Source organism: Barbatula barbatula (assembly GCF_947034865.1).
Source record: "Barbatula barbatula genome assembly, chromosome: 22".
NCBI lineage: Eukaryota > Metazoa > Chordata > Actinopteri > Cypriniformes > Nemacheilidae > Barbatula > Barbatula barbatula.
The window spans coordinates 12,531,103-12,545,941 of record NC_136785.1 but is presented as its reverse complement, the minus strand read 5'-3'; the positions used below and the strand labels follow the sequence as shown (position 1 = coordinate 12,545,941).

Below are 14,839 nucleotides of genomic sequence, written 5' to 3'. Positions count from 1 at the left end.
GCAGCCTATGAATGACCTTGTGTTTGTGTTCTCTTGCAGACAAGGAACCGGTTCGAGAGCACAAGATCAGAGGTGGAATGCCTGATGAAGAAGATGAAAGAAAACCCGCACGAACACAAGAGCATCAGCCCGCACACCATGGAGGGATACCTGTGTGTGCTAGAGAAACGTATGTATTTACAACAGTAGGGCGCTGGATGTAAAAAAAGCCGGTTTTCATCAAACTTTTGAAACGGACCTCTTCTGTAGCAAATACATGGTGTGTGTTCAAATTGTGTGAAATCGTCGAATTTCTACTGAACAAAACTTGTTTTATTTTCATGTTTACAAACCGTAAGATATAACATAAGCAGCAATGCATCATGGGATGAGTAGTTCATGTACTATAATTGTGTTTAAGGCCACGTTTTATATTTATTTTATGTTCAAACTAAATCAGTGATGTTAAGCTGCTTTGTTTTGTTGGCTTGAGCTCTTTATTGAAGTATATTTGGAAGTCTATAGAGAACCAAGGTTACAGGAAAACTTGCTGTAATACCACTTTTTATTTTTAAACGATGTGCATTATAAGGCCTGTTTCATTGTTGTGATAGAATTCACTAGTTAACTCTGTGTTGTTTTGTTTACAGGTTCCTTCGTGTCCACCTGGGTGAAGTACTACTGCATCTACCATCGAGAGCCCAAACGCATGACCCTGTTGATCTTCGATCAGAAGTCTGGGGGCAAAATCGTAAGTGTCATCTTTTTATCATTTCTCGCAGTCTCGGAAATACGTCCCCTACTCAGCGTGTGTGACCTTTGAATGGGAGAGGGGATGCTGGCAGGGCTTGTTTTTTTTCAAGTGGGCATCTGGTGTTGTGGCCGCCCGGCTCTCCAATGCCACACATGAGGGGTTAATAGCGACTACATTTGGATTGATTATAATCCCACCGCACGTGATGACAAAAGCCCAGACCACACAATGATCACACGAATCGGTAAAGTGCAGCAGATTATGGAAATGGTTTATATTGTGATTGGCGTTTTTCTGTTGCTGAACAAAAACTGTTTGGTGAATCTTAACTAAAAAACTAAAAAAGTGGATCAAAAGGGATGAAAAGTTTCATAAGAAACACAATCATATGATTGAGGATATTCATGCTGCTGTGTTGGCCTAAATTCATCCCTTGTATGATGTATGTTCCGTTCCTTTGGGCAAGAAGGATATTAATATGTGTGTAAAGACCCAGTAAACTAAAGTGTCTTGAAATGAGCAGCTTTGTTTGATGCGTTGTCGTAATTTCTATTAAAACAGATAATTGCGTTGCCCCTCCCCCTTGTGTTAAGTATCCTCACTGTCTGGAAGCTACAGTGTGAATGATGTCCTAAACGTGTTTGTCCATATCGTCGGAAGTAATGGACTGTACATTTTGCTCCCCATTGACTACCATGGTAGGAGAAAATACAATGGCCGTGAAAAGTGCCCCAGAACGGTTTGCTGTACTACATTCTTCAAAATGTCTTCTTTGAGTTCAACAGAACAAAAACAAACGATAGAGTAATTTTTCTTACTATGGGGGGCAAATTCTGTCTGGTTATAAGCATTCTCCCAAATATCTTACTCCGTGTTCATCAGAATAAAGAAGTGTATACAGATTTGGAAGAACTCGAAGGCCACTAGAGACGGGCTCCAGAAAAGAGCAGAATCTCATTGAGCCCCGTGTTAAAATGGCCCACTTTACAGCAGAAAAGACATATTTACAGCCTGGTACAAAAAATATTATTTTGGTCCTATATAACTAGTTTGACCTCTCATAACAACTGTGAGGAGGATGAATTGTTTTACAACTTTTTGAGTGACGAGTGGTTTCATCCAACCGGGCGCCTCGGCTTCAACCACGGCCCGCCTCTTTGCCCATTTTCGATTATCCGCAAGTGCCGTGTTTCTAAGATGGCTCCGCCCATTTTAAGCTTCAAAAGAAACCTAAGGGCGGGTGACGTCACGGACACTAAGTCCATATTTGATGTTTTTTGTGTTTGGCAAAAGAAGTCAAACAAACACCACGTTGGCGGATGAGTCAATGATGAAGCAGCCTTTATTTTCGGGTGAACTGTCGCTTTAAGCTCTGAACCCTACGTTTCTTAGCGTTACGCTAACATTACATCATCACCCTCTTCGGTATGATCAAGATGACTTCAGATTACTACTAATGAGCAGCGAGGGAACACTAGAAAGCGGTCACTCAGCAGGGTGCATGGATGCATAAGATGAGACTGTAAGCGGAGAGGTCGAGGAATGGGAGGGCATGACAGCGTTCTGGTAATTGACTTCACAGGCATCCGTCAGGCCTGCTGCTAGTTTGTGAAGAACTTGTGAAGTGTCCGAATAAAAATAGCTCGCCACATTTGAACCTCATACCTTGGCTGCCTTTTTAAGAAGTTACATATATAGAGCAATTTGACACTTTGTCGTACATTTATATAATCTTCAATGTGATGACAGCGTAGTGGGTAAATATAGAGCATCAGCTCACACTTTCCTGTCAATGGTCCAGGCTTACGTAAACATGAACGTTTATTGTCGCCCTCAATGCAATTTAAGATTTATGGTCTTTTTTTCAGGGAGATGAAGACAGCTTCACGCTCAAATCCTGCACCCGGAGGAAAACGGACTCGATTGAGAAGAGGTTCTGCTTTGACATCGAAGCCACAGACCGGTGAGTCGGCGGCAGGACGCGTATCCTCCACCAGGTGGCGCTTTGGCCACGTAACCTACAGCGGGAGGATGCACTTCCTGGCTTGTGCTCAGGAAGGGGGATGTTAACAGGGCTGGCAGGACAGAAAGACGCATACACTGCAGATCGCTTTGAGCTGTCAGAACTGTCGCAGTAACTAGGAAGAGATGCAAAAAGTGGTTCCGCAATGGGTCCGAGGTGGGGGAGTGGCCATTAATACCTTTATATTTATTAGTTCCCCTCCCAAATGATGCCCCGGTGACGTAATGTTGGACTGTTTGGCAGCAACAAAAATTTGATGGTACACTCTTAAAAAGTCTATATTTTTAAGTTAGTTTCGCAATGCTTAAATTTAAAGAAATATTCAAGACATTGTTCATTCGTACAAAAGGTCAGATTTTCTGGCTGTTGAAGCAGTGTTCTTGGGAACATCTACAATGTGTGTTCTTGGGAACATTCGCAAACCACTTTGGGATAACATCAGGCTTTGCACAAACTTTTGCAGTTCATTCTTGCATAAGTGCATATCAAACACGTCTCTCAATCCATTCAAATCTGATTCAGAAGTGTTAAAAAATGGTAGTACACTGAATGGACGATGCTTTGGAGGTTGACTTAAGGGTGTCGCACACCGGACGTGGAAGCGCCGAGCCGCGAATTGTAGCGCCATTGTTTGTAAAAATATACATGTACATACATTGTAAAAAAACATATTGTTTGCCACAATTGAGTTGCCACCATTTGACAAAATCATACACTCGGCATTTTATCATCCATCTTCTTGAGGAGTATCGAATGAGTTCTTTTCAGGACTCCATTAGGCTGCGTTGCCTTAATATTTTTCGACCAAATAATCATTTAAATAATCATTTAAATATTTAAATAATTGTTTTTGTTTTCTTTGGACGGAAATTGGAAAGGTGGCACAATTTAATTTAATTTGTATACAATTTAAGAGTAAATTTGAGATGAATTTATTTTCAAGATCATTCAGAACATTTCAGTCAAGCGTTTCCAAACTTTTGTCTGGTATTGCGTGTGATGTCACGCATCATATGTATTCTGCGGCTGCGATGAGTCTTGCATAAGACGACAATTTGATTTATGGGTGTTTTACCGTTGGGCATTTTGACCCTCTGGACTCACACTCGCTTTAAAAAACGGCCGTGAATGTTCGATTGGCGCGCAGGCGGATCTGTACCTGACACGAGCCGTGTCTGAATTCACTCGTTCTGTCCTAATATAGTGAATGATGGGAATTTAATGCGTCTCGGGATTACGCTGACATTTAAAGCATTACTAAGGCAACCGATGTGGATCAACACCATCACGCTGTCTTGTGATTTCACAATTTGGAAAATGCTGTGCAGTCTGAACAAAGAGACTCGTGAAAGTCAGACAGTGAACGATTGTTGTCAATATCACAGTGATTTAGCAGAACATGAAGTATAAGGCAGTGTGCTCGCTGTACCTTGTATTGGAAAACCTCTTAATATTTCATCATGGCAGGTGAATCAGCACACAGACCATTAACCTGCTGACGGCTGAAGGTTAGTCCACATCAGCTCGCACAGACTTGTGGTAATAGAAGTGGACCCGTTTTATTAAGTTTGTGGATAGACGAGACACTAGATTTATGACAGTCTAAGAAACGTGGGCATTTTGTGGACCTCGTATGTTGATTTCTTATGGATGGTGATGAGAGAAACCTCAGTCTTGTATAAGACTACAGTGTGATTTATGGGTGTTTCTTCATCGGTGGGCATGCTGACCCCGAGGACTTTAGGAAGTGTTGGAATTAACATCCAGACTGATCGGAACAACACCGTGTTTTAAATGATCATCTCTGTGACTATTTACACCGCTGGCAAAAAATGTACGGAAGCTGACGGGCGTTATTGTGCCATGCGAGGGGGTTGGAAATGGGGCGTGTCTAATTTGGCGTTTTGGTTTAGATCATTTGTATCGCTTTTAACTCTTTCAAAAGTATATTTTAATTTGTTTACCGGTTATATTCAATGGTGCAAATACACCACGGACACATTAGACATCTCTTACAATCTCGCTATTATGCCGCCTAAACAAACAAACAAACAAATATATTTGATGTGTTTTGATAATGACATTTTCACTCTTGACATGATGTGACAAAATGACACTTTCACAAGAAAGCACAGTGTAGTCGATATATCTGTTAGCATAAAAATAAACAAAAGTAACCTGTAAACATCCTAAAATTGCTTATTGTTCTCAAAATACCATTCTTTTTGTGCATTATGGTTGTTTATCACATTGACTAACTGTTGTGTGTGTGCGCATGTGTTCAGGCCCGGCGTGATCACCATGCAGGCTATGTCAGAGGAAGACCGCAGACTCTGGATGGAAGCCATGGACGGAAGAGAGCCGGTACTTTATCTCAGAGATCACACGTTTGTTTCGCTCTTGCATCGGATAGACGGAGCGTTTTACATGCGTTCTGAATGCATCTGATAAACCGTATTCTCATTTGTACTGCATATTCATGAGACTCGTACATACGCACGTTAAGACCCTTTCCTCTAAATTTAGATAGAGCACTTTACCCGAGTGGATTTTTTTATGACTAATAATTCAGATGAAGTCGGGAGGTCTAAGCTTAGTATATGACGCAGAGGTGGTTTCAGTCAACTGTTGCCACAAGCTGAAAACAGGTGGGAAAATCGAGCTTTGTTAAAAAGAGATGTTGGTGTTCATCATCTATTGATCATGGTAGCTGTCATTATATAATTAAATCATTATCAAATTAAAATGAAATGATGGAGGCGTTTATAACCGGGCAGATATTCAGTCGCGTCACGCCAGCAAAGATGTCTGGAGTGATGCTGATCCAGTGAATTACACCAGATCCCGTCACTGCGATACTTTATCAGCAACCTACCGGCCCGCGGGCTGTTGAATGCGTCCTTAACTTACATTTTGCATTCAGCAAAGTGTGATGGCAGGATTTGCATTCTTTTTCAAACCGAGTGCAAGACAGACAGCGCATGCAAATAAACAATTAGTTGATATTGGCCGCAATGTATTTCTAATGAATCAAATCTTTCAAAAATCATGTTTTGGAGTTATTTCGATGATGTAATAATAAATAAACGAATATATTAATAACACGATTTATCCGTCGTTGCAAATTATAACAAGATACGTTGACGTCAGAAGTGAAACGACAAGATATCTTAATATTAAGCTTTGTTTATTGAAAGAATGAAACGAAATAAAGTGAGTTTATATTTACAACAATACAATTTTTGCCAATAGGGTAAGAAATTATTTTTCAAGTTCAAGGTTTTTTTTCAAGGATTTAAGCATAAACCAATTTTTCTACAAGAATTTCATTCTGAAAGCAAACAGTTTGTCATTTAACAGTACCATCCATTTAATTTTTAGTTTTGTATCTTCATTTAAAGTCATCATGAAACAAAATGTAAAAATGTTATGTTTCATGTAATTTGCACTGTTTATTGTAATGATTTATTTGCGGGGGTCATTTTTGTGCCCTCATATCTTTAATCCGAATCAGAAATTATTCCTGTCCCTCCGATCGACATCTTTACGTACAAACGTATGTCACAGCCTGAGGGCGGGGCTATACTGACTGTCCAATGGCAAGCCCCACCCTAGTTTACGTTTACATCTAGCAGACGCTTTAATCCAAAGTAGAGGCCAATATGTGCAATAAAAGAACACAAATGCATATGTGCAGTTAAGCTGGTCTCAGTTAGCCTACAACAGAGTACGAAACTAAGAATGTCCTTTTTCGGAAAGTAGAAAATAAGGACAATTTGGACTTTTAACAATCCAAAAGCTGTTATATGTCACACTTTGGAAGAAACGTCATCATCATTTTCGTTTTATGACAACTTCGAGAATTTTCAGATATTTGTTCTGAAAAACCAGATAAAATACTTAGAAATATTTTTGCATTGCATCCTAAACGCAATAAGTAAAATTCTACGAGCTCTGAAAACACTGCGCAGTACGATACGCTGAAATGGCAATTTTTCATTTTTTTATTCGTTTGACATAAATTGATTTTGTGTTAAAAACCGGAACCATAACCAAAATGTCTCATCTCACAGGTTTACACCTTGAACCGTGACAGCCAGAACGAAGCCAGTAAGTGTGCTGCCAATTCAGTCATCTGCCATTGCATATTCTTGCTTGGTGGGCGGGTTGACTCTTAAAGGAACAGTACACCGAAAATCATTTATATATATTCAACCTCACCTGTATTTTTGTTCAGTACCACGTGGCCTTCATTGTCACTTTCATGAACACATTGTAACTCTTAACCGTGTTTGTTTGTACTAACCGCTTTTTTGTCTTACAATGTGTCTTCAATGTAGTGGCTCAGCTGGATGTCATCGGCTTCAACGTCATCACAAAGTTCATCTATGCCGTGGAAACGAGAGGTAAGCTAGTCTGGTGTTTCTGTAAGAGCGTGCAGGTCATGTGATTACGTTTGATGACGGTCTCTTGTGATGTAACAGGTATTGATGAACAGGGGCTGTACAGGATCGTTGGTGTTAGCTCCAGAGTTCAGAAACTGATCAGCATGGCAATGGGTGAGAGACGACATCATGCTGGCATTCAATTCTATTAGCTGCAGGAGATTGAAATGAAATCGAGTTTTGACAGACATTTTTGTACTTTTTTAAGTTTAGAAATTTAAAGTGCAAATTTTTCACTCGTCCCACCACAAAATGAGGCATTCATTCAAGCCGCTTTCCACCAAAAATGATAATTATACACTTCTTAAACAATTATATGTAGTTATACCGTTCACTTTGATCATATTTTTAGATTTTCATATGGGTTTTTGGAATGTGTTTATTGACTTAAAATTGAGGTTTAATTTGCAGTAATGGTTGAGTCATACAACTTTACGACGGCTATAAATTTCTAAACTGAATTTTACCGCAAAACGATGGTACATTGATACAGAACATTACGGGTTTATTATGTTGAACCCGTTCCAACTGATGCTTTCAAGACCGTCACAAAGCATTATCACAGATCATAAAAGAGTATTAAAACACACAATAAAGATAGCAGCGCAGCAGTGAACCAGTAGGACAAGTCACATTGGAAAATATTGTGATACTATTTTATAAAATACAAGAATAAAGCTGTAGCGTAACCACTAATAATATTCCTTATGTCCCAAAAATATAATTAAACTATACTCGATATACATTACAAATAATAAAGCTGATACAATATCAACAACCTATTATTTTTTATATTATATTATGATTTTTGTAATCTTGTGATTTCCTTTTCCCCCTCAAGATTGGTGTTGCTTCACTATTAAAATGTTTTACTTGTAACGTTACGCTTATGTTTTGCATGTAATTTTTTATTTGACATAAATGAGCTTTTATTTGAAAAACATTACATTAACCCGGGCCCGAATTTAACTTCCAGGCTGTGTTCGTTGATCGGTCTATATTATTATAAATAATAAAATAAAAATAAATAAAATTTTACTTGATTTTTATTTATATTTAATTGTATTCCAATTTAATTAACTAAACAATTTCTTGAACTGGATAGTAGATTCATTCGATTAAATAAACAATATGTTGAATGGGTCGTGTAACTTTACCATATAGGATTAGCCAAGTAACGGTTTTCGACTAGTCACCCAAGATAATACTCGCTCAACATACTTTTAACTTGCTAGCTAAGATCATTTACGTGTTATATATATTTTTCTTGTAATCAGAAATAATCGACAAGGTTCAGGCGACAAAAGCGTTCATGTGAAAATGTTTGACAAGTCATGTGATAGTTGAACGCATTGACCTCAAACGTTTGGCACCTCTCTGAAGATGATGTATCTGATAAACGTGCCTCTCCCATTCTGCATAGTGTCAACACACCACAAAATACCATTCAGAATTTTTGGCATTATTGTATTTTTTTTAATGATCCATAATTCGAACCTGTTGAATACTCACGTCAAGCTAGAGTGACAGGTATGCTGCCACACCTCGTGGTAAGAGCAGATGAATAGACGTGTGTGTTGTTGTGTCGCCAGAAGGGAACGCACCAGCCTTCAACTGTCTCTCTCTAGGATGATGATATACTTTGACAGTTTTGCTTAAGGAAATCATTTGCGAAATACGTACAGTTTACCGGCCTATATTATATATTTTTCCATGCACGAGAGATACTGTAGATCTTTACAGTGTGTTCAGTGATCACACATGCTAAAGTCATATAATGTGCAGAGTACTGCTTATAGACACATATAACAACTGCTGTAACTATAATATTCTGTATTTAGACCCCAAAACCTGTGCGGATGTGGAGGTGGACAGCACAGAGTGGGAGATCAAGACCATCACCAGCGCTATAAAGCACTATCTGAGGTACCCGCCCGACCGCAGCGTGTCAAAAGCTTTCACCTGCCTCCATTTGCATTGGCTCCTGCAGAGATAGCACGATCGCCCGGGGCGTCACGCAGGGTGTGAACACGTCTCCCTGTCTCCGGGTCTTATTTCTAAATTTAACAGTGAAAAAAGCCTCAACTTTGTTTCAGACACGTTTCTTTCCAAAACTTATTACAACTGACATTGCAAGTGGGCAAAAAATGATCTGAGACCAGAACATCGTAGAACAGGGGGTTGGGGTGAACCCATCCCATTAAATTTCCAAGTTTGAATATTGCCCAAATTCCTTCCCATGGAATCTCCCGAAAATGTTCCACCATTCAGTCAACAGTAGTTATGGTTAATTAATTAACCAATAAATTAACCAATTAACCAATAAATTAACCAATTAACCAATAAATTAAAATTAATTAATTTATCAAACAGTTTTTGTTTGTGTTCTGAGGAAAGGAAGTCGTATACCCCTGGCAGAGTCAATTATTTGTATTCGTCATTTTGTTGTTACAACTCACCTTGAGAAAATTAAAATAAAAAAATCTACAGTCCCTAAAACTGGAAAATTGTCAAATTGGGGGTGGGCTTTTTTCTTGGCAACCACTCACATTTTGTCCGAAAATGTATAAATGTTGTTTGTGTATTTGGATAGGACATTCACATTACGACACAAGGAGCAGACATGCTTATGAAACCCATACCCCGAAGTTATAATGGATAAAAGCATCTGAGAAATGCATAAATGTAACACCGTTAAAGGGATACTTCACCAAACATTTATATTCTTACTCATTTTTGGAAGAATGCTTGTAACAGTGATCAACTACCATGATCAACAGATCTTGCCCTCCATTGCATCCAATAGTTGTAAAGTTGAACACAAAAGAAGATATTTTGAAGAATGTACGACAGCAAACCGTTCTGGAGCACTTTTGACCACCATTGTATTTTTCCTTCTATGGGAGTCAATGGGTGTTGAGATCTGTTTGGTTATAAGCATTGTTCCAAATATCTTTGTGTTCATCAGAAAAAAGAAATGTAGACACATTTGGAAGAACTCGAAGGCGAGTAAATGGTGTCAGAATTAGTTTTTGGGTGAAGTATCCGTTCACCTAGTATAGTAAGGGCCCTAGAGGTGCCATTACTGAAATGCTTCACATTTTTTGCAAGCTCCTCCTTCCAATAGAGATTTTATGTGCCTTTTATATAATTATATTTGTCATGTTATTTGTCATGTTACCAGGATGTTGCCAGCGCCACTGATGACATACCAGTATCAGAGGAGCTTCATCAAAGCAGCCAGTGAGTTTCTCTCCGTTCGTCTGGTTACGCTTCTTTTCCCCTCATCTGTTTTGACTATATGATACTATTTGACTACTGTGTTACTGTTATAGTATTTGATAAGAAACATTAGCTGGCTCGAGAGAAACAGGAAATCGGGGCGTGGAGGAAAGCAAATGGATTTACAGTGTGTGGCGGCCGTTGTTTGAGCCCCCGGGGGGACGTCGTCCCTCCTCCAGACCTACTTTCTGCATTTCACTCGCAAGCTTAACTTTGGATTGTTAATGAATGCGTTTTATACGGTTTTACCACAAACACCACCGTTTCACTGCCAAACGCAACAAAAAACGTTTTCTAAACAAGAGAAAACTCTTTTTAAATCAAGAGTAATGTTTATATATTTTTAAGTATTATTATGTCCATTAACTAGGCCTAATGTTTTATAAGCTAGTCATCTAAGACTGACAAGTTATTATAAACTTGAACAGTTTTTAAGTATCTTGCACGATATCTGCTTGCGCGTATCTGTTTTGTAAAGTTGAAAACGGGGATAAGAAAAATAATTTAGCATCATTTTTCTCATCTTATCGCATCCCGCTTTGTATGGTATTTCTCTTTTTGTGTTTTTCTCACCGGGTGGTTTAGGGTGACGTTGGGCCCTTGTCCTCATGTGAACTCTTTTCGGAGAGGTCCACCCCTCCCTTTCTGTTTCTCATTTTCTCACTCACTTTTTTCTGGCCCTCCCCTTGTTCATTCCTGTCTGTGTGAGGCATTTATGTGATAAAGGGCAAGGTGCCATCTGGAGTTTGCCCATCATCACAGAGAGAGAGAGACGTGTGAATGTGTTTGTGTAACTGGAGAAGGTAAAGAGTGTGAAAATGAGTGTGTGACTTGAGCTCTTGTCTGCTCTGGGTTTAATATCAGCAGTGCTTGTCCAAACCGTACTTTCTGCTCAGAGAAATGAAAAAATAAGGGTCATGAATATTTCAGACGAGGCGTTTGGCTATATTTAACAATCTTTTTATTAATGTAGCAGTTGTGCGCATGCTCCTCGTTCTCCTTCCGGGAGAATGTCCAATAAGGGACTAAGAAAAGTTGTTACGTAACGATCGTAATCGTTTTTTGACAAGTTGACCAAGTTAAACACGAGAAGACAACACGTTTCACTTTGAAAGCATGACATACCGTTGCATGGCCGCTATCTAGTTAAAAAGTTGGTTCAAGTTGACTTTTTATCCCATTGGCAGATGTTTTGCTTCTTTTAAACAAACTTAAACACTCAAGTAAATGTATTTTAGACCTTTACTAGATATTTGCAAGAAAATAATGCATTTTTTAGTGCAGTAGGCAGCTTGTATGTTTTTAAGGCAGTGAAATAGTCCGATGCCCTCTCTCTCATTTCATGTCTCTACAGCTGCTTGAAGCGCACTAGAACACAATTCCTGATAATAAACCTGATTTTATTCCTCCGTCCAGTCGAAAACAACTTCTCTCTTTGTAGCGTTGTAACTGGGGGATTATTAGGATATCATGGCAGTGGGAAAGATTGCTCTAATATTTCAGTGACCTTTAAGAGCACACGTCTGGTGGCTTAGCTTTGCCCTTAATGGACACCGTTGGAGATGCAACATACAGTAGGTGGCGTTGTTCCTGTGTTTTTGCATCCAAAGGGACACAGAAGCTCGAGCATGAATGTACTTTTTATTGGAATAATGGGTGCGGATCAGGTCAGTTAGCGATGATATCAGATGTGTAATGGTTTGTGTATTATACGCGTGTGTGAATGTGGAGATACACACAATGCAAAGTCTCTCCTGACTTCCACCCCTGCTGCGAATGCACTGCAGTAAAATACAACTATAAAACTACTACAGTTTATGCGAAACCACATGAAAAGTGCTCGCTTGACGCCACTCATTTTTTTCTCTCCACAGAACTAGACAATCCTGAAGCGAGGGTGGCGGAGATTCACTCCATAGTGCACCGTCTCCCGGAGAAGAACCGGCAGATGCTGGAACTGCTTATGAAACACTTGGCCAAGTAAGTTCGAGTGTTGACAAAGACAGCAGCGCCAAAGGCTTTGAGAGGATTGCTATTGTAAAGAAACCCTGCCGATGCCAATAAAGGTCCTTCTCCTTTGTATTTGCTCGGCTGAAGCGCACAGCTTGTTTTCCTCCACCTGTCCTCCAGCTTTCTACAAGCTCCCATTTTCTTTTGTGCCAGTCTAATTTGACACCCTGAGTGACGCCCGTGGATGCCGCTCTCAATGGAGCCAAGACTGTTTTAGAGTCACAGGCAAACCCCTAAGGGAAAGAAAATCGACAAAGCAGATGAACGCGAAAGATTCAGAATACGAACACAGAGAATTTTTATAACCAACTTTTTATCTGCATATCATCATTTGCCAGAGCGTCAGGGTCCAATGCTGTAATACAAACTTATCAGGAAGCCTTTGAAACAAATGATGTACAGTAGCCTGTGATTCCAGTAAAGCTGGAAAAACCACAGTTTCCGAGTTTGGCAGTCGTCAGCGTTAAATGTTAATCAACGCTGGATGATTCGGTCTTGCCAATACATTTATAATAGTTGTAAACCAGCGGTTTTCGCTTGGCAGATCTTCTGTTCATTCATCCGCTGTGAAGAGCTGTAATTTGGTGTAATGTTTGTTGATACAGAATTATCTTTGGGATTGTTTAGTTTTCTCACTAAATCCAAACATTTGGCCATTTGGATGTTTTTTGGGGTTAAATCTGCAGCATACAACCCAAGTACTCCCTTTACAGCTGTACTAGACTGACGACAAAGATGTACAGGTCTGGAGTTTCACCACGGTGCTCTTAAAAGGACAGTTCACCCAAAAATGAAAATTCTGTCATGAATTACTCACTCTCTAGTTGTTCCAAATCTGTGTAACTGTCTTTGTTTGGTTGAACACAGAGAAAGATATTTGGTCAGTTCTTGGACCCCATTGACACTACCATAATAGGGAAAACGCCATTGGTAGTCAAAAGCGCCCCAGAACTGTTTGCTTTCCTACATTCTTCAAAATATCTTTCTCTGTGTTCACCAGAACAAAGAAATGTACACAGGTTTAGAACAACTCGAAGGTGAGTAAATGATGAAAGAATTTTCAATTTTTGGTGAAGTATCCCTTTAATGCTAGGCTAGGACATGACATGATTGGTTTGTTCAAGAAACCGATGGTTATTTATAACATTATCACTAGTTATTTATAGCCAAGCCAGGGTATATACAGAAATCATGGAGCTAAATGTAACACCCAATTTTTGTCTGAAGGCGACTTACCCGATACAAGGTTTATTAGAAGAGAAACGAGGCTACGCTAATCGCCTTCGGACACACAGAGCAGTACGCCTCACGGAGGCGTCCAACCTGATCCTCCAACCATTTGCATGAAACTTGCATTTCCACATTAGTCAACGATGTTGTTTAACAACCAGGTGTAAATGGACCTCCCACTACTCGCTTGCGCAATGATTAAATTCAGGCAAACTTTAGCATATGACCTCTATGGACAAATATGAAAAGGTTTAAAAATACAAAATGTAAACCTTGGAAAATGGCTTTATTTCTCTCCATTTATTGATCAACTATAAAATACTTTTTAAGACCCCGCGGACACCCTTCAAGCGGTCGTGGTGTGTCAGTATGGCGTCAGGAAGGGTGTATTCCAAACTGTCGAATGCAATGACAGGAAGAACAGTTTACGGTCCTGAGGCTTCCACAGAAGATGATTATCTTATTATCGATCGCCTTCAGACGTGAAAACGTTCAACCAGCATTCCAAAAAAAACCAGCTTTAAAGTGAGATGCGCCCTGCTTCAAGTTCATTCTCTCCTCTTGCTGCCAGAAAATATGGTTTATGTGCATTTCATCTACACGTCATGTGAAATATATGAACTAAACTCTAATTGAATGTGGTATTAGTGATGACGGTCGGGTTACACCACCTGACGGGGTTTCACAGGCTGCTGTAATATAACAGTGTTATGTAACCTGGAAGTCATGGAAACATCTTACGCCGGCTCTGTCATGTGATGAATAAATGAAGAATTTATTCTATTTTTGACACTAAAAGAGCCTGTTGTCTCTCACCAGAGTGGCCAGTCACCACCAGCAGAATCTGATGACAGTAGCAAACCTCGGCGTGGTGTTCGGCCCAACGCTGTTGAGACCCCAGGAGGAGACTGTGGCCGCAATCATGGACATCAAATTCCAGAACATCGTGATCGAAATCCTGATCGAGAACCATGAACGGGTAAATAATGACCATTCTATGTCTTTTACTGGGAAAATAAAGCACCCCAAGCCCATCTATTATTATTAATATTCTTGTGGTGATGTACAAATAGTTGACACTAAACAGCTTCGAGACATCGCCGGACAATTTTACTT

The 14,839-nt window shown here is 39.6% G+C and overlaps 1 protein-coding gene across 4 annotated transcripts in view; it reads left to right on the top strand.

The window, feature by feature from the left end:
• LOC306911761 (rho GTPase-activating protein 26-like) overlaps positions 1–14,839 on the top strand; it is a 57,475-nt gene that overhangs the window by 29,384 nt on the left and 13,252 nt on the right. For all 4 annotated transcript variants that reach the window (XM_079487389.1, XM_079487387.1, XM_079487388.1 and 1 more), the window contains exons 8-18: positions 40–169; positions 630–730; positions 2,602–2,696; positions 5,042–5,120; positions 6,830–6,866; positions 7,097–7,162; positions 7,241–7,315; positions 9,043–9,127; positions 10,386–10,444; positions 12,358–12,463; positions 14,543–14,702. In XM_079487389.1, the coding sequence (XP_079343515.1) occupies positions 40–169; positions 630–730; positions 2,602–2,696; positions 5,042–5,120; positions 6,830–6,866; positions 7,097–7,162; positions 7,241–7,315; positions 9,043–9,127; positions 10,386–10,444; positions 12,358–12,463; positions 14,543–14,702 (993 nt within the window). The remainder of the gene's footprint in view (positions 1–39; positions 170–629; positions 731–2,601; positions 2,697–5,041; positions 5,121–6,829; positions 6,867–7,096; positions 7,163–7,240; positions 7,316–9,042; positions 9,128–10,385; positions 10,445–12,357; positions 12,464–14,542; positions 14,703–14,839) is intronic.